A 24,153-nucleotide genomic window follows, 5' to 3' on the forward strand; every position below is an offset into this window, starting at 1 on the left:
GACAATTTAATCATCTCCGTGTTGCCTTGAATCCAGTGGAGATAATCTGTTGATATCCTCAGCAAGTACAATGACAAAACGTATGTATGTTTATATGTTATTGTTTGTAGTGTCAGTGTGTTTTGCACTCATTTCTCTCTGATGTGGGAGCTCGTGTTTGGCTCCTGAAGGCAACACTGTGCCCTGTGTATATTTTGCGCCCGCCACGTCTGTGTTGTGAAAGGCTTTCCCACACTCTTTATTCACTCGTGTGCACGTTAATGACACAGAAGCAGCTGAGTCACTGCAGGATGTAACCAGTGCAAACCCCACAGTGAAACGAGTGAAAACAGAGGCTGTAAAACTGCATTTTTATAGTGTACGATTATATATTTATATAAGATTATAATTAAAATCTTATTAAGTAGGTCAGTGACAATATTATTTTTCAGGGGCCAAACACGTTCAAGTTCATTTTTAAATTTAAAATTCAAGATACAAAAATTACACAAAAATAAGAGACACAATGTCATTAAATTGGTGATTTAGGAGAACAACAAACATGTTTAGAGTCGAACCACAGACACAGATTTAAGGTCATGTGGTGTTTATGGTGAATTATTTAAACACCCATACCCAGTTTGAGTGCTATAGCATAGACACTTAATCACAATAGCATTAATGTGTAAATTAATACATCCGTTTATACAAGTGACAAGTTGGCTAATATATATATATCTATATATATAGATATAGATATATATGAATTTGTTTTTTTTGTTTGATGTAAACTTGAAAGTTCAATATCTGGGATCTTTGTTGTAATAATTAACTCTGGGTGGCTTCACAGACAGTCATAGATGAACACTGTGAGGGAACTGCACACTGCACCAAGACATGCTGTTTGTATCAGACAACTGTAGAGGGAAACATCTGCACTTTAATGAATAGAAAGTTTGAGAGTTTGCAAGATTTTATATTCTCTAAATCTCTACATTAGTATGGAAGCATGTTTACACTACTTGATAAATAAGTCAGGCATGCTTATGACTTACTATCTCATGATTATGAGCTACTATCTCATAGTTATGACTTATTATCTCATAATTATTAGATAACTTATCTTAATTATGACTTACTATCTCATAATTATTAGATAACTTATCTTAATTATGACTTACTATCTCATATTATTTCATTATTATTCCTTATGTTGTGGGGACCTAAATCTGTTTACACAGTCACATTATGGGGGACAATCAAGTCCCCATAATGTAAGGTGTTTTTTAAAAGTTAAACTGATGTTAGGTTAAGGTTAGGGCACTAGTAATTATGGTTAAGGTTAAAGTAAATCTACAGGAAAATAATGTAAGTCACTGAAATGTCCTCTGAAGTCATGGAAACCTGTGTGTGAGTGAGTGAGTGAGTGAGTGAATGAATGAATGTGTGTGTGTGTGTGTGTAAAGGCCATCCAGCTCAGGGCAAACATGATCCTTCAGCACAGCATGGAGGAGTTTCCCCTGTGCAACAGTAAAATCTGAAAACTATATTTGAAACGAGTTGTGTGCATGTGTTGGATGTGTTCAGATGTGTCCTGAATGTGACTAAAGACATCATTTACCCTTGTGTTGATTACATGAGATCAGATAAGCTGTCTGCCAGTGGGGGAAAAAAATCTGCAGTTTTCTGAAATGAGCAGGAAAAGAGTGGAAGCTGAAGTCCTGGCACTGTCAGTGAGCTGCTTGTTATTTGCTGAGCAAGCCGGGATCTTGTTCCACTGGACTCACATCTATGTCTCTGGGGATCTTACGAGCATATACTCAAAAAGCACAGACTAGCCTCTCTCTCTGAATCCATACATGTCTTCTGGGAAACGTGTCGGACTGCATGGTCACTTCATATGTCAAGTGTGTAAACTACACTGACCATGTGCTCTGTGTCACGTATCAAACGCTGGAGGACATGCCGTGTGTGAAGAAGAACTTGTCTTGAACTGGTCCTATGTAGCAGGTTGGTTAATATACGGTTTCTTTGTAAATAGTTCTTGTGATTTGTTTTCCAGCAAAGGTGCAGAAACTGTGTTATTCTAGTTCTTTTTTTCCTGATTTTAATGTTCACTGCAGGAAAATACCAATCGTTTTAAATTATTATTATTTTTCTTCACTTAGAGGACAATTTATAAAAAGGGAATGCATCACTTGGAAAAACCTGTTATCGTGTTTTATCACACCAATTGTATGGTAATAGTGGCGTGTCATGGTTGACCACAGTCTGATGGGGGCTTCTAATCAAATAAATGAAACAATGCAACTTAAACAGCTTCTGATAACTACAGTACTCAAAGTCAGGACTTTGGTCTCTGTCACTTCTGTAGCAGCACATTTAAAACAGTGTTCTCTCAAAGAAGCTAAATTAAGAGAAGCAGAATTAACCTTGAAAAGCTTCAGTATTTTGCCTCTGAAATCACAAACTGTTTCTGGACAGACACCATTTTTAACAGGCCGGTGAAAATATCTTTTATTTGGCGGAAAACCCTTTTGAGTGAGGTAGGTGAGGGATTTTCAACTGCAACGTGCAACTTCACCGGTAAATGTTGCTATATTTCACACACTGGGCCTTTAATAATGCTGCTGAATGTGTTATTTATGTTTGTCTAGTAATGTGGCAGTCATAGTATTTTAGTGTTTGACATAATCTCTGAATATCTTGGTTGAAACTTTGATCATTTAACTGCTGTGAAAGTGACAGATTTATTTTGTTACAAAGTAAATCCATCCATGGCTTCATATGTTGTCTCTCTCTTGATTAGGTTCATCTAACAGACACTTGTCCTTTAAAACACCCAAAATAAATTAGGGCGATTATTCGATTATTAAATTACTAAAAATTAATTCAAACAAGCTTTTTGGGTTAGACCTGCTGGATTTATAATCCTTTGCAACCTTTATATGATGTTGTTTTTGCCTTACAATTAGAATTTCCTGAACTTAGTCTGTTCTTTTTCATCATGCACTGATTAGTTTGTTTCTCTCACACAGACGTGAGCATTATTGTGGCGGTGAAGACATACATTTCAACTGCTTTGAACAGATTTTGCCATGGATCATGTGCTGAGCATAGCCGACCATTACGTCTTCACGCCGTACGTTTATCCGGCCTCGTGGCCCGAGGATGAAGCTCTGCGTCAGATCATCAGCCTGTGGGTGTTGACCACCCTGGGAGCAGAGCTGATTTACCTGGGCTTTGGTGCTCTGAGCTTCTATTGTGTGTTCGATCATACGCTGATGAAACATCCACAGTTTCTTAAGGTAGGCTGTGAAATGGATAAGGCATGAGTTAAAAACAGTGAACCTATTGGTTGCTTCAACTAGAAGCATGGGATTGTTCTTCTCTCTTAAATCTCTTAAATCATGTCTCTGACTGAACAACAGAACCAGGTCAGACAAGAAATCCAATTAGGAGTTGCCGCCATCTTCTGGATGAGCTTCCCCACAGTAGCCCTTTTCTTCTGCGAGGTCAGGGGATTCAGCAAACTTTACGACAACTTCAGTGAATCCTCGCTGGGTGAGAAAACTCAAAATCCTACAAGCTAGACCATGAGTTCATGTAGATTTTAAGTGATTTTAAGTGAGCATGAAAGTTAACAGAAAAGCAAAACTGATTAATTGACCACCCAACTGGAAATTTCATACGATGACAGCTTGAAAAAATAACAAGTCCCGATGAGACTCATTTGTGCACTGGTTTGTCTGTTTCAGGCTGGCCTGGAGTCTTCCTGAGCGTTGCTGGATTCTTGTTCTTCACTGATATGTGCATCTACTGGATTCACCGGTGCATGCACCATAGGAGCATTTACAAGGTGAGCTTCAAGGGGGAGGGAAAGCTCAGCATCAAACAGCAGACGGGCAGGTAAATGTTACAATGACTACCAAGTAGCAAGACATTATCTTGGGGACATGGTGAGGAACAAAATAGAAAGGCAGATTGAAGCTTGAACTTTACTTTTATTATATAACTGTGACCATGTTGCTTACATGGTGTGTTTAACCCCCACAAACTTGCACCTAAAACTGTCACCATCTGTGTTTCTCCCCCTCAGCAATTACATAAGCAGCACCACGTATTCAAGATCCCTACGCCATTTGCCAGCCATGCCTTCCACCCAATAGATGGCTTCCTGCAGAGCTTACCCTACCACGTCTACCCTTTCATCTTCCCACTCCACAAGGTGATGGCAACACTGTCATTCTTTTCAAAATATCTGGGTGTTAGACCAATGGTTTAGGTAGTATTTTAAGTTAGGAGGACACTATCACGGATGAAAATGAATCTTTCAAACCATTGTTCGTGACAAACATCATGACTGAGGAGCCTAGGTTCTCGGTTTGCATTAGTTATGTTCCAAGGTCCAGTGTGTAAGAGTTGGTGACTCCTCCACTCACCCCTCCCTTTCCCAAGCACAATGGGGGAACTACGGTGGCTTTTGCATGACAAAAGCATCCATTTGTGCTGCTGTAGAACAGTGCAGCGCAAAACAGTGTCAACTGTAGAGCAATGCCTAAAGTGCAAGGTTATAAAAGGTTCATTCCAAGGCTACGAAACTTAAACTAACACACTTACAATGCAATTTCTGCAAATATACCCCTTATAAGGCCCCCTTCACACCTGACATTAAAATGTGATTGATGTGAGCAAAGAGGAGTCCATACAACAGTGCAACTTCACCTGTATCTATAATTGTTGATGCTGATATGACAACACACAGAATGTGACGCTGTAGTCTGTTGCTGGATATCTTTGAAGACATGTGATCTTGATGTGAACACTGGAGACACATATTAATACCATGTGGTGAATCACAGAAAACGCGCTGTAATGCGGTGAAAGGGAAAAGGTGAAAGGGGGCCTAAATCTTAGTGGATCTTTAATCGATTTATGACTTTAAAGACTGTGACAATGAATTTGGACACGTTGATGACATATGTCAGCATTCACATTACATCAGAAAATGTAGAAATATTTTTAAATAACATTTGGGATTTTGACATTGCAGGTCGTCTACCTCTCACTCTTTGTTTTTGTCAACATTTGGACAATTTCCATACATGACGGAGACTACCGTATCCCGGGCTGCCTGATAAGTGTAATTAACGGTGCTCCTCACCATGTAGACCATCACCTCTACTTCTACTACAACTATGGACAATACTTCACACTCTGGGATCGCCTAGGGGGCTCATACCGACACCCCTCAGCCCTTGTCGGGAAGGGGCCACATGACCATGTCCGGAAGCTCATGGCCAAGTCTGCAAAGACAGAGTGATTGTGGGATCTGCATTCATACCTCTTAGGGAGAAAACATGTAAAATAATCATGTGCCATTCAAAGCAAAGTTTGGCAAAGGAAGGCGTTTTGCTGCAAGTGTTCAAAATAGTAAGATGTGAAATACAGGTGAGGAGCTGTATGTTTCATACTTGTCCAGTTGTAATGCAGTTCGGGGAGTGAGATGAATTGAGGATTTGTCTGGAAGCGGTTGTAACTACAGTTCTCAGTCTTTCAGCTTCCAATGCTGGGTGTGTTTTCATGAAGGCTCTGCAGGGCGAGGTCTGTCCACTTCATCTCCTGTTCTTTCACAGACTCTGTGGATCCTCCATTGTCCTGCTCAGCCTCTGGCAGTTCACTCTAATTAAAGAATGAAAAAGACAGGATGCCATGAGAAAGAGTATAATGTTAAATCTATCTCTGTTTACTCTATCCTGTATCAGTATGATACAGGATGATGATACAGTGAGAGCTTATAAAGTCAGGTTCAGATTAATTGTAGATGTATTGAGACTGAATAAGCATTTCTGTGTCTAGAGTTGAGCAAGAAGACAATAAATCTTTTATTTGTTATTGTCACGTCTGTTCACTATATTTTCAATACATTTGTGCAACTCTAGTACCAAATGAGAGCAAACTTTTGTTTGCTTCATCCTTTTCATCATTTGTCTTATGCTGTGGTGTAGGGCTGCAACTAACCATTATTTTCATGACCGATTATTTTCTCGATTAATCAAGTACTTGTTTGGGCTATCAAATGACAGACCTCAAAATGATGATGTTCTCAAAGGTCTTATTTTGAACACAAACCAACATGATTCAATTTCACCGATTTCTTTCTTAAATGGACCTGAAAATATGGATATAATATATATGAATGCTGAAAAACCAGAGAGCTTGTTTTAATTATTAATAAGACTCAAACTGATTCGTAGGTTATCAAATTAGTTGACGATTAATAATAGATTAATGGACGAATTGTTGCATATTTACGACTGTTGTGTCTTTTGTTATTCCCCTCTAATAATACATTTTGATGACATTTTAATGACATTTTCTGGACCAAACGATTATTCGAGAAAATAATTGGCAGATTCGATTATAAAAAACAATCGTTAGTTACTGCCCTAGACACATATGATATGGTGTGAATGAACTCCAAAACTAAATCTCTTCTCAAACAACAAGACGTCCCTGCACCTGAGTGTAAACACTAAACATTAGCGGACATTTTGTGCTCATATTTTAACACCAGAGTGTACCAGGGGGATGGTGACATCTTCATACGGCAGCTTGTCTTCCCTCCAGGCGTCGTCAGTGAGGTCCAGGACTCTTCCGTCTCTTTGGATTTCGCTGTCCATCCTCTTAACAGGACCACAGTTTAACTGCAACGGTGGAAGAAGGTGGAAGAAGCGGCCAATCAAAGTCCAGAGCTGCACTAAAAATGCGTAGTTAGCCGAGCATTAACGGCAGTAACACCAAGTTCACCACAGTGTGAAATAGAGAATTCGAAATTAGAATAGTTATTAGTTATTCGACAAAGCAGGCGCGGTAGAAACACGTAATCATTTGGCGCTTGTTAATGACGTAAACAACGCTGGCTGTTCTTCTTGGGAGGTTTTCTGGCGGTTGGAAGTCAACGTTTTGATGCATTGCCGCCACCAACTGGTATGGAGTGTGCATCAACACGTTACACGATAGTGGCTTTTCTGAGAGGGGTTTAAAAAACATTGTGAATAGGCAGCTTTTCCCCCATAACACACATTTATTTTTATTTACCCTCAGAATAGCTGAGTTCTGTGGTACATGTACTACCAGTGGTACAGCAAGCTTTCCTCTAGTGGTCAAATCTGAAATACTGTTCTACCATGGTATGTGATCAGAGTGGAGTTGAGGAATGTGTAGAAAATAGAAACAAATAACAATAGGGTACTTAATAATAAAAGAGTCACCTTATCTCTTGCTCCATCTTTATCTAATTTCACTATCCCAGTGTGTGGAGTATATGTGAGGTAGAGGAGGATGAGAGAGCAAATTATCTTATTGGGAAAAAATTAGCCTCCTGTGAAATGTGTAAAGTGTAACTTCAAAAGCTCAATATTTGCTCAGGTAGTACTTGGTGTAAAATGTTTGAGAACCACTGGCTTGCATAAATACTCATGAACTGGAGACAAGGCCACCCACAACAGAACATATACATAGCAGAGAACTAAAAACTATTTGTATTTAAGAATATACAAATACAATAATCTATCGATAATCTAATCCAATACAGTCTAGAATTTGTTATCAAATTATTGGGCTGGTTGGTGGATTTGTTTCTTCTTTAATGACAATAACAAAAAATAAATATAACATTTCTGATACACAGAGAGGTGCAGCGCTGCCATCTACATTATCCCACCTCTGACATGCATAATGTTGAATTATCACCTCCCTTTCGGTATTTTGTCACTTGACATAAAAGGAATTCCTCAACATGAAAGTCATTTTCTGTCATAATCAGGCTACCATACACAAAGTCTGGACATGGAGGTGCGAAAAGAGACAAGGAGACTCAGTGTAAAACCAGACTAACAAGTTAAGGGAAATAAAGGTAAACGTAAATGTAGTTTAGCAATACAACATTACAGATGCCAAGTGCTGTAAACAACACCAAACAAAAAGAGAAACATTAACACCACCGTATGTGTTTCACCACATTTCAAGGCAATTGCAAACAGACTGTTTAATTCAGATATCTCATATAGGTACTGCCCATGATGTCGGCCTCGCAAGAGCGAAACAACAAAAAAAGCTCCACTCCTGGGAACCCAGCGTCTCAGAAGCAGCAGGGGAAAAAAAGCAAAAAAGGTTCCAACTCTGGGAACCCCATTTTCACCTACACTAGGACTCCAAAAGTTCTTGAACTAGAGCTAAACCCAAGGCGCCTGAACCCCATGTACAAGACCAGTAACGGCGCATATGGTCGTTACATGACATCCTTTGAAGGCATAAAGCGTGTTTTTTTCCCCAGAACAGACAAGTTCTCTGAGCACCTGAGGACAATTGGGATGCAGCGTAACACGGCCTTTGTAACAGCCATGAAGAAAAGCAAAGTGTGCGACACCACTTTGCAGTATACACTACTTTGTGATGAATAGACTAGTCCAACATATAAGCAGTATAAGACATTTAGTGTGGGAACTAGTTGTGGTAGTTAGTATGTTAATGTTATGATGTGAAATTGACAAGACTGTTACTCGTAGATAATAGAATATATATGATGTGGCTGTTTTTATTTACCCAATTAATAAGAGAATTACCTATACTTTCAGATGCCAAAGTCGGAGTAGTGGTTAGCACCCGGTTGGAACAAGGGCCTTTCTGCATGAGTTTGCATGTTCTCCCAGTGTATGAGGGTTTTCTCCAGGTTCTCTGTTTGTCCAAAAACATGCAGATTGGGGATTATGAAAATTGGACAGTCTAAATTGAGTCTATGATGAACTGGCAACCTGTCCAGGGTGTACCTCGCCTTTGCCTTATGTCAGATGGGATTGGCACCCCGGTGATCCTCATGTGGAGGATTAAGTGGTAGAAGATGGATGGATGGAATAGTTAAACCATGTTATTAACACAAAGAAGGACCTTTGGTTTCACTTTAATGGATCACATCCTGGAAAATGGACCTCAGCCTGCCTTTAGTTCCTTCAATTTTCATTATTATAGTCCTGCAATGAAGCCTGTTGTCCTCAATAACACAAATATACACTTCCTCCCCCTCTACCATGTCTACACAGACATCTTTTGTCCTTAATTACCTCTACTATCGTAGTTGGAAAGAAGAATGACAGATGCATTGCTTTGATCTTTAAAGAAGGCACTATCAGAGATGACATACAAAAATAAGAGATGTAGTATGAGAACAAGAGATGTAAATAAAAAAATGAGACACGCATATTCTCAAGATAAACAAACTAAAATATGTGCAGTCAGTTTTACAGGTAATATAATACACATTTGAAAACAAAAAGGGAAAAAACCTGAAATGATTTATCTCTAATGGTGAAAAAACGGTCTTGTTTTCAATATGTTGACGTTATCCTGCTCCCTCCTACATCAGCCTCGCCTCCGCATCCACAGCTGATGATGGCCAGTTAGCTGCTAGCGCTACGGAAATTAGCAAGTAGCTAGCGGTTGTAGTGTCGCAAAAATATGTGTAAGTAGACTTAGCTCGCCGTCACGTGAATGTGTTGTTTGGAGTAAGACAAAGCCTCGTTGCGGGACACATACGCGGGTCATGTAAACGACCACAGCACTTCACCGGTGTCCGAGTCTCGCGCTTACTTCACGGCTGGTCACGTTAGCACACTTACGTCGTTTGACAGCAGAATCCGCGTGAACCAGCTAACAAGCTAACAGCTAACGTTAGCCGGCTAGCTGCTACACATCGGAGCTAACCGATTAGCTACTTGTTTTGCTAAAGTACTCTGGTGTGGGTCGCGAACGCAGTGTAAGTATGAATCAAGATTAAAATGTGGCGCTGATAACGTGTGAGTTTTACTTGGTTTTTATTTGGAGCCACGTCAGTTGCAGTGTTTTCTTGGTGGGTGGCTAGCTTGCTAGCCCACTGTCAAAAAAGCTCATGTTTATCAACAACACAAAGATGATTGAGTTTTTTCTTTTATAACACAACGGGTTTTCTTGTAAAAGAGAAACACTAGATTAAAGCGGTACAAAACGTGAAAGAGACTTATTTGCTAACCCATTTCATAACCACATCCTCACTATGTATGTTGTAGTTCATTATATAAATGTAATATGTATGTGTGTGAATATCAGTTCAACTAGTCCAAGCACACAATGCTACATGTATATATTTTCATGCCTCCTTTTAACTATTTGTGTTTTGGTATTGATGTTCTGGTAGCAATATGATCAGCTTTTAGACAGTTCAAACAATGAACTCATTTCATTTTTCTCTTCTCTGTGTTGCTTCTACAGCTGTGCATGCCCAGAACGACAGCTGGACTTGAATCATGTGCTGTTGATGATGGTCAGAGCATATCTTGGAGCATCATCTGGCCTTTCCTGGTCTATTTGACCAGCTGTATATTATTACTCTCAAAACAATCCGTCATCTCTGCTTGGTAAAACTATGAGCACTGACTCCACCCAGCCCACCAGGGCAATAGTCCCCTTAAATCAATTTCTTCAGATGATATGATAGTAGCTGCCTGGATCGCTTTCTGTGCCTGCAGGAGCCTTGGAAGGGTTCTGTGTTTCCTTTCATCCTCACACTCCCTTCATTCACTCTGGAAGACCCTTGCCAGTTTGGTTTCCAGCACTGGAACCATGGGTAACAGTTGTGTGTGCCGGGAGGATAGTGATGTGGAGGACCATCAACCGGGGTCAACAAGGGTAACCCGAGGGCAAGCTAGACGAGTGGACCATGGTACAGGTGTAGGTGCTGACCCCGGGGAGGCCCGGAGCAGTAGGCCAAGGGACCCAGTCAGGCCTCCACGCCGAGGTCGAGGGCCCCATGAGCCACGGCGGAAGAAGCAGAATGTGGATGGCTTGGTGCTGGACACACTGGCTGTCATCAGGACACTTGTAGACAAGTAAGGCTGGTAATGATGAGGGACAGGGGGATCAGAATGCTCTGTGCAATTTAAATTTAATCTATATCTCATAAAAGAGCGTGTATTGTAATTTCTAACAGTGTCTTAACCACTTGAAACAGTGGTTAAACTTTAGCTTTTGTTAAATAAGTTATGTTGATTAAATCGCGAGCCAATCGAACAACAGAAAGTCAAACTTATTATTTTTTAGATCATGTAAAGCATTATTACACTGTTTTGTTAACACACACACACACACAAGATATAGCGGAAATTTCACATTCAATTTTTTTATAGGTAGTGTATTTGCAGTTTTGTCTTTTGAAAACTTAAACAATACTGTATTAAACATGCAATGTGCATTTCCAAGAATTTGTCAACAGTGAATCAAAAGCAGATAGTGACAGTATTATCAAGTTTTGTTGGGTAATTTGAACGTCAAGCTGGAGTCATGGTTGTTGAAATGAAAGCAGTTTTCAGCTTGGGATGAGTCATGACAGCAGTATCATCAACACTGTCCAGTAAAATAAATACATAACAAATATATGCGTTCCGAGACCGCTCAGTGGGATAACACTACTATCCATAATAATTACTGCAATAACAAACACCCAAACGCTGAATCATTTGTTTATATTATTTCAGATGCAGCAGTGATCACAGGGTTATAAACACCTGCATTTTATGAGAAAATGCTCCATTTGTGTAGTGCATGCACACAACTGAACCAGCATACAGTAAAGGCAGTGCTGACGTTGTAAGGCACAGCATTCAGGTACATGCTGTACTCATGTCTTGTTATTATCATCTGTTTTTTTTTAGTGACCAAGAGCCTCCTTACTCCATGATCACTTTGCATGAAATGGCAGAGACAGGTAAGGAAAGAAAACACACAGCATCTCAAAAGAAACACTAAATAAAGCACACAGAATATGTCTGTGCTCAACATTTAGTCGGAATTAAGTTCCGTGATTCGTCTCTCAGTTTGACACAAAATGTGTCGTGTTTCAAAGTAAACCGTTTTGAAGACCAGATTGTGCAAATTCTGCACAAGTAAGATGGGTGGGGTTAAGTGAGGTATAAACAAGATGGCGAAATTCCCACTTAACAGAGGAGAGATGCTGCAACACCCATATCTGTCTGCTGCTGTAGTATTACTGCCTCAGCATTTCTCCAGTGCTCCCACTGTTCCAGGTTAGAGGAATATTACGTCATCTGAAGACGGGGCACAGTCATGACTTTCACAGCAGAAATCGTGTGTTGGTCTCAACCTTTAACTTCACTCACTAAAAGACTGAAACATTAATTTACAGATCAGGTTTTTACCTTAGTTATTTATGTGTGTACTCAGTTGTGTGTGCTTATGGGCGGTAGCTTGTGTTTGGATTTCTTGTCATACACATATGGTTTGATACTCATAGGAAATAGCATTGTGAGTCTTGATAGCCAAACTAGGCATTAGCTTGCAGATATTGAACCCCGAAGGCAGCAAGTCAAGTCAGACAGTCACTTTCTCTTTGGTATGTGCTACCATGTTACATTATTCATGCGCTAGTTGGCTTTTATAAGTGATAGGGTTAGAGAGAGTGTTTGTTACTGAGTTGCCTAATGGACAGGAAATTAGTGCTTTTGTTTTGTGCTGTGTCCGACATTCACAATGCAGGAGCCGGTCTCATGAAGATGTTTCAGCACACTTCACTTGTCTTTGGCGTCTCTGGGAGTTTTTGTCTCTCCACTGATGTTGGGCTTCATTCTTTCCTCGCCTTGATTGGTCGATCAGTTAAGCACTTTGTAACATTTGAAAAGTGCTATATAAATACATTTTATTATTGTTATCAGATTAGATTTCTGAATGTACAGACAAAAAATTTAAACAACAAAGATCCAATGTCAAAGTGTAATCCCTTCTTCAAATAGAAGCTGTAGCAGGAAGTAAATAAAAAGTATCACATATTTTTTCCAAACATTTTTAATGTTGACAGATGTGGGTAAAAGTCCTCAATCTTTGGAAATATATTATGTTTTCTTTTATGAACATATTTATAATGAAAGTCATCAGCTCCAGTTCTTGGAGATCTATTAGACATAATCATGCTCATACTCTTTTCTATGTTTTGTCCATGCATCTTGCCAAAGTTGTCACTTGAATATAATATAGTGTACTGTATGTGTCATTTGAATCTAAACCTTTCTTCCTCCTTCTCTTAGATGATGGTTGGCTAGAGGTTGTCCAGTCTCTCATTCGAGTGATCCCATTGGATGATCCACTTGGCCCTGCAGTGATCACCCTTCTGTTAGATGAGTGTCCTCTGCCCACCAAAGTTAGTGCTTTATGTGTGTATAAGCCTTAAGAGTAGAATTTACCCTAAGCTGTGATTTTTAAGGTTAGGGTAAATGTGTTAGGAAATGCATTATGGTGTCCCCATTGTAATTTATCCCACACTTGACTTTGTTGCTTTTTATCTTGACCTATTATACACACAGGCTTATCATCATAAACGTGTATGGATTTCTAAATCTTAAGCTGCTATTTCAGCATCTCCATGGAAACTGTGTGTGTGCCCGTGTGACCTTCATTAGAGTAACTGGTCTGTATTCCCCCTCTCTCCAGGATGCTTTGCAGAAACTCTCTGACATGTTGAGTCTGAGTTCAAGTGTAGCACAACAGGATGCTTTAAACCCTGCTAAACACAGAAACACCACAGCTGTCCTGGGATGCCTGGCTGAGAAACTGGCTGGTAGAGTCCACATTTTTGCATTTTTTTTTCCCAAAATCCCTGAGCAACAGTCTTGGTCTTCAGTACTTCTGTTAATGATCATGTAGACACTCCTAAGTATGTGTCTAATAACTCCTCTCATGTCTCCCAGGACCAGCCAGTACTGGACTTTTGAGCCCAGGAACCCTTGAATATCTTCTAGAGAGCCTGGTGAGCAAACAAACACACCCAGTTGTGAACTTCTGGACTTGAGATACTAATGTTATTATTTAATGTTTTGTTGAAAGAAAAATGTTTTATGTAAAATTAAAGTAGAAAATCTCAACCCTGATGATCATTTCTGTTGTGTAAATCTTCCTCCAGGGTTCTGAGGCCCATCCGACTGTCATGCTGTTTGCTCTCATTGCTTTGGAAAAGTTCTCCCAGACCAGTAGGTTCACTCACTGTGTCGATTAGCTCTTTAAAAAAAAGAAGAAAGAAATGTTAGTGGAACAGTATTATACTTTATTTTAAGGGTGTCCTGTCGTGTGTCATGTGCTTCCAACCATAGTCTTAGATTAGACTCTCAGACTCATTCTGTCTCCAACCTGCTTCTTGTCCTCAGGTGAGAACAAAGTGACGGTGTCTGAGTCATGTATCAGCGATCGACTCGCTGCCCTGGAGTCATGGGCAGAGCAACCGGATTACCTGAAGAGGCAGGTTGGATTCTGTTCACAGTGGAGCCTTGACAATTTATGTGAGTAGCATCAGGACCTGTGTCTGTAATTTAAGTACAGTATATATTGGAAATGCAAGTGATAACTGCTCTGTTGTTTCCCGTCTAGTTCTTAAAGAGGGTCGTCAATTCACCTACGAGAAAGTCAACCTCACTAATATCAACGCCATGCTCAACAGCAATGATGTCAGCGAGTACCTCAAGATTTCCCCCACTGGACTAGAGGTTGGTCCGTAAATATTCTGTGATGAGACTTCATGGATGTCTGTGTGATCAGTAAACACATCCACACATTTAGTAAATTATTGACATTCATTGTTTTCATGCCCTAATTTAATAATCTCTCACATTGAGAAAACTGACATGGTTTATTTTCCCTTTCGATCAGGCACGATGTGACGCCTCGTCCTTTGAGAGTGTGCGTTGTACCTTTTGCGTGGATTCAGGCGTTTGGTACTACGAGGTGACGGTCATCACATCGGGCGTGATGCAAATAGGATGGGCCACTAAGGACAGCAAGTTCCTCAATCATGTAATCCCCTTCACTGTGTTACTCCCTGCATTTGCTTGCTCTGCAGACTCGTACTATAATCACTGTATATGTGTGTGTTACAGGAGGGTTATGGAATAGGAGACGATGAATACTCATGTGCGTACGATGGCTGCAGGCAGCTCATCTGGTACAATGCTCGCAGTAAACCTCACTCTCACCCCTGCTGGAAAGAGGGTATGGACTGATTTTATTTTAATATACTAGAAAGAACATTTAATATTACTAATTTTCTCAGAAACGGACGTTTTGTTTTTGGTGCTTCTCAAGTGCTTACAAAGTAGATAGATAGCGTGTGACTCGGACCTGACCAAATCTGAGAGCATATTGAAATGTGCACTGAATTGTTTTTATCCATGCTGGACAACCACCCAACATAACTTACCCTGGGTGTCACACAGTTGTTAAAGTCACCCTATTTTACTCTTGTTTTACTAAAAACTTCATCACCATGTCAGTTTACCTCCCACATGGATGAATTATGGGAATAATAACATGTTAAGACTTTATTCTACTGCATATCTCCTTGTTTTGTTTAGGAGATGCCATTGGCTTCCTGTTGGACCTCAGCAAGAAGCAGATGATCTTTTATCTGAATGGACATCAGCTGCCACCAGAGAAACAGGTCTTCTCTTCAGCCACGTAAGTCCACACACAAAGTTCTTCACTGTGTATGTTCTGTAGATTTGGTTTCCTCATTGCATTCCACCTCCTTCCTCTATTTTGCCTCTCCACCTGTCCTACCCTTTTCCTGCCTTCCTTCTTCATATATTCTCCCCTCGCCTTTGTCTCTTTTAGGTCGGGATTCTTTGCTGCTGCCAGCTTCATGTCATACCAGCAGTGTGAGTTCAACTTTGGGGCCAAGCCTTTCCGTCACCCACCTTCTGTCAAGTTCAGCACCTTCAATGACTTCGCTTCACTGCTGCCCAGTGAAAAGATCATCCTACCCAGGTACGAAGGGAAAAATAAATCCGATGACACACTTAGGGCAAACTACATGCCATTTGTTGTATTACACAACCACCTTGTAACCAGTGAGTCATTATGTTTGCACACAGAGGTCAACACAAATGGATAGCATGATGCAAACATGAGTCATAGCTTGGGGACGCTCCAGTGTACATACAGCATTACATACAGCAGAAAAAAGCATTCTTGTGAATGTACGATCACAGAATTTCCTCTAGGGAATTTGCAACACATCTTCACCTTTCGCTGTCAGAGAATGAGCCAAGTAGGTTTTGGTGGTGACCTCATGTAAGGAGTATCACAATTATCTGTATTTGCATCTGGTAAACTCGGAGAAACATAAGGTGATCACTGCAGTGCATCTTTCACTCTTTTCACTCATCTTTCAGGTGCCTGTCTCAACCAATCATTTTGTTCTCAATGTTTTTCTTTAGATGCATTAAGCAGCACATTTTGTTTAATTTCCTGTCAAAATCTGCCAGCGGAGGCACATTGGAGCAGCTGAAGACAATAAGATTCTAATGCATGTTTGTAAATGGAGATATTTATCTGTTGGTGTATATGTCTGCTTACTTATTGTGTATGTGTGTTTCCCAGACACCGTCGTCTGGCCTTACTGAAGCAGGTTAGCATCCGAGACAACTGCTGCACACTGTGTTGTGACGTCATGGCTGACACAGAGCTGCGGCCCTGTGGACATGGGTATGTGTACATGTTATTTATGTTTGTAGACACAAATGATAAAGATTTCTTACCTGCTAATAGCACGTTAGTGTTGCTGCTGCATCATGTTTGCCTAAATTCTCCTTCTCTAGCAAGTTGGAAGTTGTGTTTTAAATCAAGGAAATAGGCTTATTTTCCCATAGAATTCCATTCAAACTGAGTTCTTTTTGCAACCAGTGGAGTCACCCCCTTGTGGCTAGTGTTGTCTCATTCTCTGGTTGGCCTCAGGAAGAACCCTGAAGATTACATCCACTTTTTAAATGGTCTATGGTAGAGACTTTACCCAAGAATCTCAGTTAAAGATGTGTCTACATAGTATTGAATAAAGGGTCAGAATTGCGGTTGTAGAATTTAATTTTCTATGAACATTTTAATACATTTTATATTTATTACTCATAGATGAGCATGTTTTGTAATTGGATAATAAAGTGTTTTGTTTTCCTCCATCTTCTTCCAGTGGTATGTGTATGGAGTGTGCCTTACAGTTAGAGACGTGCCCCCTGTGCCGCCAGGACATCCAGACCAGAGTCAGACTCATTGCACATGTCTCCTGACACACTTCCTGCCCCTCCTCTAGTAAGGAGAGACATGCAAGCCCTACAGCCTCTTCCTCCTCCTCTAGTCCCCTCTCATCCAACAGGGCTACGAGGACGGTGCCACACTGCTGTGATGATGATGATGCCAGACCTGTGAGTTCTGGTCAGAGGAACGATGAAGAAAACGATAGAGCTGTGGAGAGAAGAAAGAGAGGATATGAGAGGAGGGGAATCGAACCACAGCTGGATCCCCAGGAGCATTCCCTCATTTACCCGAATCTCTTCATGTACATCCTTCTGACAGCTCACTACAGAAGCTGGGTCACAGATAGTCAACTTCTGCAGCAGGTGTGAGGAGCAGAATCATATTTACCAGATCACAGACTGTACCAGCTTCTCATCTGCAAGCCCCTGCATCAAGTTACGAGACATCCTTTCAGACACAAGGTAGCCACTGCGCTTTCAGCCCAGGGGCTGTGACTATTTTATCCCATCAGCCCACACACACACCTGCAGATCTGAAAGGGCAGGGTAGCTGGAAAGAGCACAGTCTGTAGTGCAGTATTAAACCCAAGGTACAGATAAATTTGAGATGTATCACACAATCATGTTTTCAGGTATAGATATGTGAATTGTGTTGTCGTTGACGTAGCATTGTCACTCTCCTTTCTCTCGAGGCTTCACTGTCTGTACTGATTTATCATCGAGTGGCAGAGGTTTGCCAAGAGATCCTACAGTTTGCTCTTGTTGTCAGAGAACTTCACATTTGCAGGAGTTCAGTTGTCTAATTTGATCCAGTTTACCAATGATTAAAGTTTAATTGACTGTCATCTAAAAGAGAATGACGGGTGTTTAAAGAGGTAATAACAACACATATTTTACAACAGTAAAAAAAACAACCCACATACTTGAATCTGTATTGGGACGAAGTAATTTTCAGTATGGCTGACCCTGCTGCTTTTTGTGCTGTATTCTTTTGCTGAGATGTTGATATTTAATCATGTACATCATAACCACAACAAATAAATACACAGGGATTAAAATCTACAGAAGGTTAATCTGTAATTGAAATGTTTACCCCCCCAGCTTTAAATCCATGTGATTGAGGAGGAGCTGGGGGAAGTATGCACACACACCACCCTCGTAATTTATTAAGGATGGCTTGATTGCAGCTGTATAATTAAGTCTTAATTTTAGTTTGTGATAGCAAAGGATGTGCGTCTGTATTAAGATGACTATTTTCAAACCATAAGATGTTATTTAGTTTTGTAAGAGATGTGATGGTGAACACTGGCAACTTGCCCTTGGAAGTGCAGCAGGTTTGGTTTGATCAGGAAATTCTCAAAAACAAAATGTGAATCATTTAAGTGATTTTGTCTTTCCTCAGTATCAATATACTGATTACATACCATGTTATTTTTGGTCTGAAATTGGCAATGACGTACTTGAAATAAATGAGCAAGGAAACTAACTCACAGCACAGTGATATGACCTCAACTATGAGGGCGGGCAAGAAAAAAAGTTTTCTTTTGCTTCAAATCAAAGCACACGCTGAGTGATCGATCTAATCCAAACAGGTTTGTCAGATCGGTCGGCCACTGACTGAGCTTTAGAAAGAGTAAACCTCACTGATGTCATTTTGCCATTTTTCCCCAACATCTTCAGCTGTAGATTGTTCTATATCTGTCTTTTCTGTCTGTTGTTTACTTGAAGCATCTCTGAGTTGACGCTGTCACATTTGTCTATTGGAAACCGATGACACAATGAACACGAGGGAGATTGTGATTCAAGAAATGTGTCTGGGTGATTTTAAAATAAAACAAAATCACTGACATTTCAAATCAAAACAGAATAATTAAATGTATTTTGGGCAACTTTTTTTTTTTTTAATGAAAGAATTTCTACTTGCCCAAATTGCATGAGCAAGATCTGCATAATCATTCAGACTATACTGGAACAATTAATTAAAACATAACATGCATCTCTCAGTACGACAAATGACTTGTCTGTTCCCTGTTTGCTACCCTGTATTTCCTGGAGCACCTTATACATGCAGGTGAGAGAAAGTATATGGTAGGAGATGAACTTCATGATTGTAAAGAATAAGTTGTGAGTATTTAAAACATCTAGAAAGGAATTTTTGCCCCGGAATTCCCAAAGATGTGATTTATTGACAAATTGTTGTTTCCTGAATTGTGACATTTGTAATAAATGTGTGTATGTATGTGACTTTTTTGTTTGACTCTGTGACTCTTATTTTCATCTCTAATGTGTCAACACATTACACAGACAAGTTATTAGAAAGAAACCGAGGTAGACACCAATACTGATAGCAGTACTTATTATAAGAACAAACCCAAAGAACAATTCTTAATCTAGTGAGGTAATGTAGTTTAAAAAATTTCAATATTGTATTGAGAAAAAAGGATTGAGGTCCATGTTGCTGTGTAGTTTGGTCAAAAATCCATATTATTAAATATTTAGATATATTCTATATTGTTATTTTCCACCCTATTTTTACACTTACGTCCTACGTCCTTTTCAAGATATTTGAACATCGAAACTTCAAATGTTCAGCTCATTTAGGAAATGATCATAAGTATTCAGTGTTTTTAAAAACTTCAACATATATTATATCGGTATATTATTGTGTATTTAACAACAGGGAAGCTTTAATCATTGACGTCGATGCTTTGAAGTGAAGTTGTAAAGAAAATGGTGTAGGAACCAATGTGCTCAGAGATTTTGTTTTATCGGACACAATAGTAGAGCACACGTAAGTCCGTCGTTTCCTTGGCAACAGCATTACGTGAAGTATTAACCTCAGAGCGATTTGTTGACAATATGGATATCCAGGAAATAAGTAATTGGATTAAATGTACTTGATTAACATTAACAAAAAAAACAAAAAAACAACGTAAACTCATACTTTTCCTCGGAACAATTATAAATGTTTAACTGGCGACTGTTCTTAACCTGACATGTGTTTAGCTAACGTTAGCTCACATTTACTTAGCCAGTTTGCTAACTAACGCTTTCGTTGACCAAGAACAAGAACTAAAACTTATTTTAGTTTTTGTTTTGGCAGCTTTGTGACCGTATTATCTCTAGTTTGTGTCGTTTAATATACACTGCGAGCATTTGTCTGATGGTAAATGATGTAATGTATTTTTTATAGACTTCATATAAAGCTGTGCATATTACACTGTGTGTGTGTGTGTGTGTGTTTAGATGTCGCCTCCTGTCGTTCGCAAGATGCCGGCAGCTGTGTGGAGAACATCGTAGACATGGATGACACTGACGAGGAAGTCCTAGTTACCTCCAGGTGGGTTTTGTTATGATGCGTTGGACCCAGTCCAGTCACAAAGTAGGTCAAATCTAAGCTACAGGTAAACATTGACCTTGTCAGGAATAGTAGTCCTAATGAGAGACCAACAACCTGGTCCTAATGAGGTTGAATTGTTAAATTCAGCTCAGGTTAGGGTAAGGCATTGACTGGTTATGGTTAATGTTATAATGGTTAATGACTCTTTGTTTAGGCTGTTTTAAATGAATGGAAGTCAATGTAGTGTCCTAGGAATGATGGCTGTGCAAACCAGTGTATGTGAGTCTGTGCCACTTATCCATGAACTAGAGCTATGGTTCTCAAAGTGTACCACCAGTGATACGTGAGCTTCCTCTGGTGGTACTTGGAGGAAAATCAGAAATACTGTTCCACTTTATGTACCAGGGTATCGGAATGGAGCTGAGGAATGAAACAAATAACTATTAAATAATAATAATTAAAGTCCCCTTATCTCTCACTCCATCTTAATATAATTTCACTATACCAGTATGTGATGTATATGTGAGGAAGAGGAGGATGATGATGAGAGAGAGAAATTATCTTATTGGGAATAAATCTGCCTCCTGAGAAAAGTCTGTAGCTAACTTTGCTCGGCCTATTGACACCGCTGTATTTTAACGTTGGTGTTACTTCAAGAGCTCAGTATTTAATAGTAAATATACTATTTATAAAAATAGTATACTGAGTTCATGCATTGTGCATTGTTGTATCTAGGGTATTGCATGTTCAGTACAGCAATGTAGTCAGAGCAGTACATGTGTTACAAAATTCATTGACTATGTGTCTAAATGTAGAAATGCTCATTATCTGTGTTTTTCTCTCTCTTCAGTTCCTCAGATGCTGCTTTTGATTTGGCCATTGGCTGCATAGAGGACATTGTCATGGGTAGGACCGGAGCTATGTCAGCCTTGTCTGTTTTGTTCTGCATGAGAAAGTCCTCAAAGAATCAAAGAATGAATCAGAGTGGCCAACATTTTTAAAGAAAAAGAGTACACTAAGGTGTTTACCCTTATGTTGGCGTGACAGAAAAAGAAGGCCAGTGTACTAAACCACCTGAAGACACTGAAGTCTTTATTGTTTTACAAACTCATAGACATTTGTGTTTACTTTTCTTCCAGAGGAGGAGTTCCAGCAGCTTCAGCGGAGCTTCATGGAGAAATACTATATGGAGTTTGACAACTCTGATGAGAACAAACTCAGCTACACACCCATCTTCAAAGAATACGTGAGTGCCGTATAATACATACACGTGTAACATAAGACATGTGATCCGTTCAATGCAACCATGACTAAGTCTTACAATTACCCTTGGAAATGTGACATAAATGTGAATAAACTCAAGTATATTTTAACCCTACGACAAACATTTGATTGAGTATCTATAAAACCTATATCATATGTATATGTACATGTGTATATATATATATATATATATGTGTATACATATATATATATGTGTATACATATATATATGTATATCTATAGTATATACAATATGAGTACATATATATATATACTCATATTAACTCATGTGCATGGTTTAGGTCGACCTGCTGGAGAAACACCTGGAAAAACAGCTGATGGAGAGAATCCCTGGCTTCAACATGAACACTTTCATAGAGCTGCTCATGTAAGACACTCCATCCCATTATTACTTCCTGAACAAAACAGTTAAAGCTGCTGTTTGCTCTGTCATTCTTTCGCTGATAAACATCCTCAGGGACAACCGTAGCTCAGTGGTAGAGCGAGATGTCTTTCAACTTAAAGGTTGTGGGGGTTTGAACCGCTAATCTATGTTCGGATTTGTCCTTGGGCAAGACACTTACTTACCCCCACATTGTTCTTGGTGGCTGTGCTGGCAGCTTGTGAATGGGTATGAAAGATGAGTGGGAGTGGGTGAATGTCAAAACACGAGGTGGCGCAGTAGCACAGTGACACACTCCTGTGTTCCATCTGCAGGCAGCACAAGGATGAGACTGAGGGCGACATTTTCGACATGCTGCTGACGTTCACAGACTTTGTGGCCTTTAAGGAGATGTTTCTGGAATACAGAGCAGTGAGTCGTCTGGAACCTCACACACGTTTAACAACACAGTTTTTAACTAGTTTAACTTAACCTAACTCACCACGTTGATTTATTGCCAGTTGACACTAGATTCCATAACTGTATAGTGCTCTGTATGGGCTCATATTTTGACTCCTTCAATGAAATGCAGCTTTCTTGCAATTTAAACCTATAATTTCAGTTTAAAATACCTGTAGGCAAATTAACAAGTGTACAATGGGTTAAGTTAATGATTATTGCAAATGAAACAGGGCTCGAACAATTACTCAATTATTAATCGATTACTAAATTAAGCGTCAACTATTTTGATAATTGATTAATCGTTTAAATTAATTAATCGGTGTTTCTTAAAGAATTAAAACAATTTTCTGTTTTTTCAGCTTCTTTTTTTAGTTTCTTTTGCTCCATATAACAAATCATTAAAACTGTATCATTTTGGTTTGTGGACAAAACAAGACACTTGAGAACATTCAATATTTTTTCCACATTTTATGGATAAAAAAATGACTTGATTAATGGAGAAAATAATCTACATGTAAATCTATTTTGAAAATATCACCAACATTAGGTTTTATGCATAATTTTCTTTACAGAAGAGTATCACATGTTAACATGATATTGAATAGATCATCTTCAGTATCAAATTGTTAAAATACACATTTTTTAAAAATGTAACTGACATGAGCTCAGCTGTGACTCTGTGTGCTTCCAGGAGAAGGAAGGCCGAGGTCTGGACATGAACGGGCTGGTGGTCACGTCACTGATCCCTGCAGACGTCAAACACACCACGGAATCGCAGTGACGCTCGCACACAGGGAAAAACAACACTTGAATTGCCTCTTCCCGCATGTGTTGGTGTAAGATTTTGTGTTTGCGTTTGTGACTCGAGTTTCAAGATTCCCTCTACGTCTAAAATCTTAAATCTACAGCCTGTAAACAAAAAAATGAACGTGCCTGAATTGTTGTGTTTCACGTGGTGACTTTGATGGACCTTATTTAAACTTCCCTGTAGATAAAAGAATGAAGATGGAAAGGTTTTGACTTCTTTCTACTCCTCAACCTCTGCACTGGACTCAACTACTTGAAATATGCACATCTCTTAAACTGGGATTTACACATAAATGAGGTTTAATCCTAATTTTTACAATCATCCTCTCATTCACGACTATATTGTTGTAATGTTGAGGCATACAACATACATGATGTTTATAGAAGGAACCCCTCGTGATGATATTGAATGTATGAATCTGTTTTTTTCTCCATAGGAAAGTTATGTAACAGAACCAATCTATGTTTTATGAAGATTTAAATAATGTGATCAGTTTGAAAACTGAGCTTCGTGCCTGTGAAAGTGGATAATGGAGTATATGTGTGTGTGTGTGTGCGCGCGCCTGCCTGTAATGAGAAATGACATAGTTTTCAGTACGTTTTATACATGTCTTATCATGACATAAGAGTATATATTTATGTCACTGCTAAAATACTGCTGTTCATGTCAGATTTGTTTTTGGTAAAAGTATATTTCCAAATAAAGTGGTTAAAAAAAGCCTTAAATCACCTGTGTCCTTTTTTGTGCTGGAATCAGAAAACTTTCCAAAGCTCAGTGAGCTATGTGTGGAACAATATTTAAC

The 24,153-nt window shown here is 39.4% G+C and overlaps 4 protein-coding genes across 5 annotated transcripts; 3 read left to right on the forward strand and 1 right to left on the reverse strand.

The window, feature by feature from the left end:
- Positions 1-47: 47 nt before the first annotated feature.
- On the forward strand, positions 48-5,302 carry LOC122775748 (lathosterol oxidase-like). Its single transcript, XM_044035875.1, has 6 exons — positions 48-80; positions 3,070-3,287; positions 3,411-3,543; positions 3,738-3,838; positions 4,079-4,207; positions 5,033-5,302. Exons 1-6 carry the CDS (start codon positions 71-73, stop codon positions 5,300-5,302), a joined length of 861 nt encoding a protein of 286 aa, XP_043891810.1. The 5' UTR covers positions 48-70.
- On the reverse strand, positions 3,964-8,622 carry LOC122775747 (anaphase-promoting complex subunit 13). The gene is made up of 3 exons (XM_044035874.1): positions 8,607-8,622; positions 6,564-6,686; positions 3,964-5,661 (listed from the first exon to the last, which is right to left on the reverse strand). The coding sequence occupies exons 2-3, from the start codon at positions 6,660-6,662 to the stop codon at positions 5,536-5,538; spliced, it is 225 nt and encodes a 74-aa protein (XP_043891809.1). The 5' UTR covers positions 6,663-6,686; positions 8,607-8,622; the 3' UTR covers positions 3,964-5,535.
- A 777-nt stretch (positions 8,623-9,399) lies between these two features.
- Positions 9,400-19,340, forward strand: rspry1 (ring finger and SPRY domain containing 1). 2 transcript variants are annotated; one of them, XM_044035876.1, is made up of 15 exons: positions 9,400-9,793; positions 10,285-10,901; positions 11,724-11,776; positions 13,110-13,222; positions 13,513-13,639; positions 13,770-13,828; positions 13,982-14,048; positions 14,223-14,354; positions 14,443-14,558; positions 14,722-14,865; positions 14,949-15,060; positions 15,423-15,525; positions 15,682-15,834; positions 16,450-16,554; positions 17,033-19,340. In XM_044035876.1, exons 2-15 carry the CDS (start codon positions 10,504-10,506, stop codon positions 17,127-17,129), a joined length of 1,779 nt encoding a protein of 592 aa, XP_043891811.1. In that variant the 5' UTR covers positions 9,400-9,793; positions 10,285-10,503; the 3' UTR covers positions 17,130-19,340. The 2 variants fall into 2 exon arrangements, with proteins under 2 accessions (XP_043891811.1, XP_043891812.1); XM_044035877.1 differs by having other exon boundaries at positions 9,400-9,499.
- Positions 19,341-19,899: 559 nt separating this feature from the next.
- LOC122775492 (ADP-ribosylation factor-like 2 binding protein) lies at positions 19,900-24,076 on the forward strand. The gene is made up of 7 exons (XM_044035380.1): positions 19,900-19,974; positions 20,343-20,436; positions 21,287-21,342; positions 21,576-21,682; positions 22,002-22,087; positions 22,417-22,513; positions 23,235-24,076. The coding sequence occupies exons 1-7, from the start codon at positions 19,956-19,958 to the stop codon at positions 23,322-23,324; spliced, it is 549 nt and encodes a 182-aa protein (XP_043891315.1). The 5' UTR covers positions 19,900-19,955; the 3' UTR covers positions 23,325-24,076.
- The last annotated feature ends 77 nt before the right edge of the window (positions 24,077-24,153 follow it).

This window comes from Solea senegalensis, linkage group LG10, assembly GCF_019176455.1.
Source record: "Solea senegalensis isolate Sse05_10M linkage group LG10, IFAPA_SoseM_1, whole genome shotgun sequence".
In the NCBI taxonomy this organism is placed as follows: domain Eukaryota; kingdom Metazoa; phylum Chordata; class Actinopteri; order Pleuronectiformes; family Soleidae; genus Solea; species Solea senegalensis.

Bases quoted from the DNA above. Each gene is read 5' to 3' on its own strand.
- rspry1 (XM_044035876.1), top strand. From the start codon at position 10,504: ATGATAGTAGCTGCCTGGATCGCTTTCTGTGCCTGCAGGAGCCTTGGA. The intron at 13,223-13,512 runs GTTAGTGCTTTA...CCCTCTCTCCAG, and splicing joins AGTGTCCTCTGCCCACCAAA to GATGCTTTGCAGAAACTCTC. The intron at 15,061-15,422 runs GTATGGACTGAT...TGTTTTGTTTAG, and splicing joins TCACCCCTGCTGGAAAGAGG to GAGATGCCATTGGCTTCCTG.
- LOC122775748 (XM_044035875.1), top strand. The intron at 3,288-3,410 runs GTAGGCTGTGAA...ACTGAACAACAG, and splicing joins AACATCCACAGTTTCTTAAG to AACCAGGTCAGACAAGAAAT. The intron at 3,544-3,737 runs GTGAGAAAACTC...TGTCTGTTTCAG, and splicing joins CTTCAGTGAATCCTCGCTGG to GCTGGCCTGGAGTCTTCCTG.
- LOC122775492 (XM_044035380.1), top strand. The intron at 20,437-21,286 runs GTGGGTTTTGTT...CTCTCTCTTCAG, and splicing joins GAAGTCCTAGTTACCTCCAG to TTCCTCAGATGCTGCTTTTG. The intron at 21,343-21,575 runs GTAGGACCGGAG...CTTTTCTTCCAG, and splicing joins CATAGAGGACATTGTCATGG to AGGAGGAGTTCCAGCAGCTT.
- LOC122775747 (XM_044035874.1), bottom strand. From the start codon at position 6,662: ATGGACAGCGAAATCCAAAGAGACGGAAGAGTCCTGGACCTCACTGAC. The intron at 5,662-6,563 runs GTACACTCTGGT...TTCTTTAATTAG, and splicing joins AAGATGTCACCATCCCCCTG to AGTGAACTGCCAGAGGCTGA.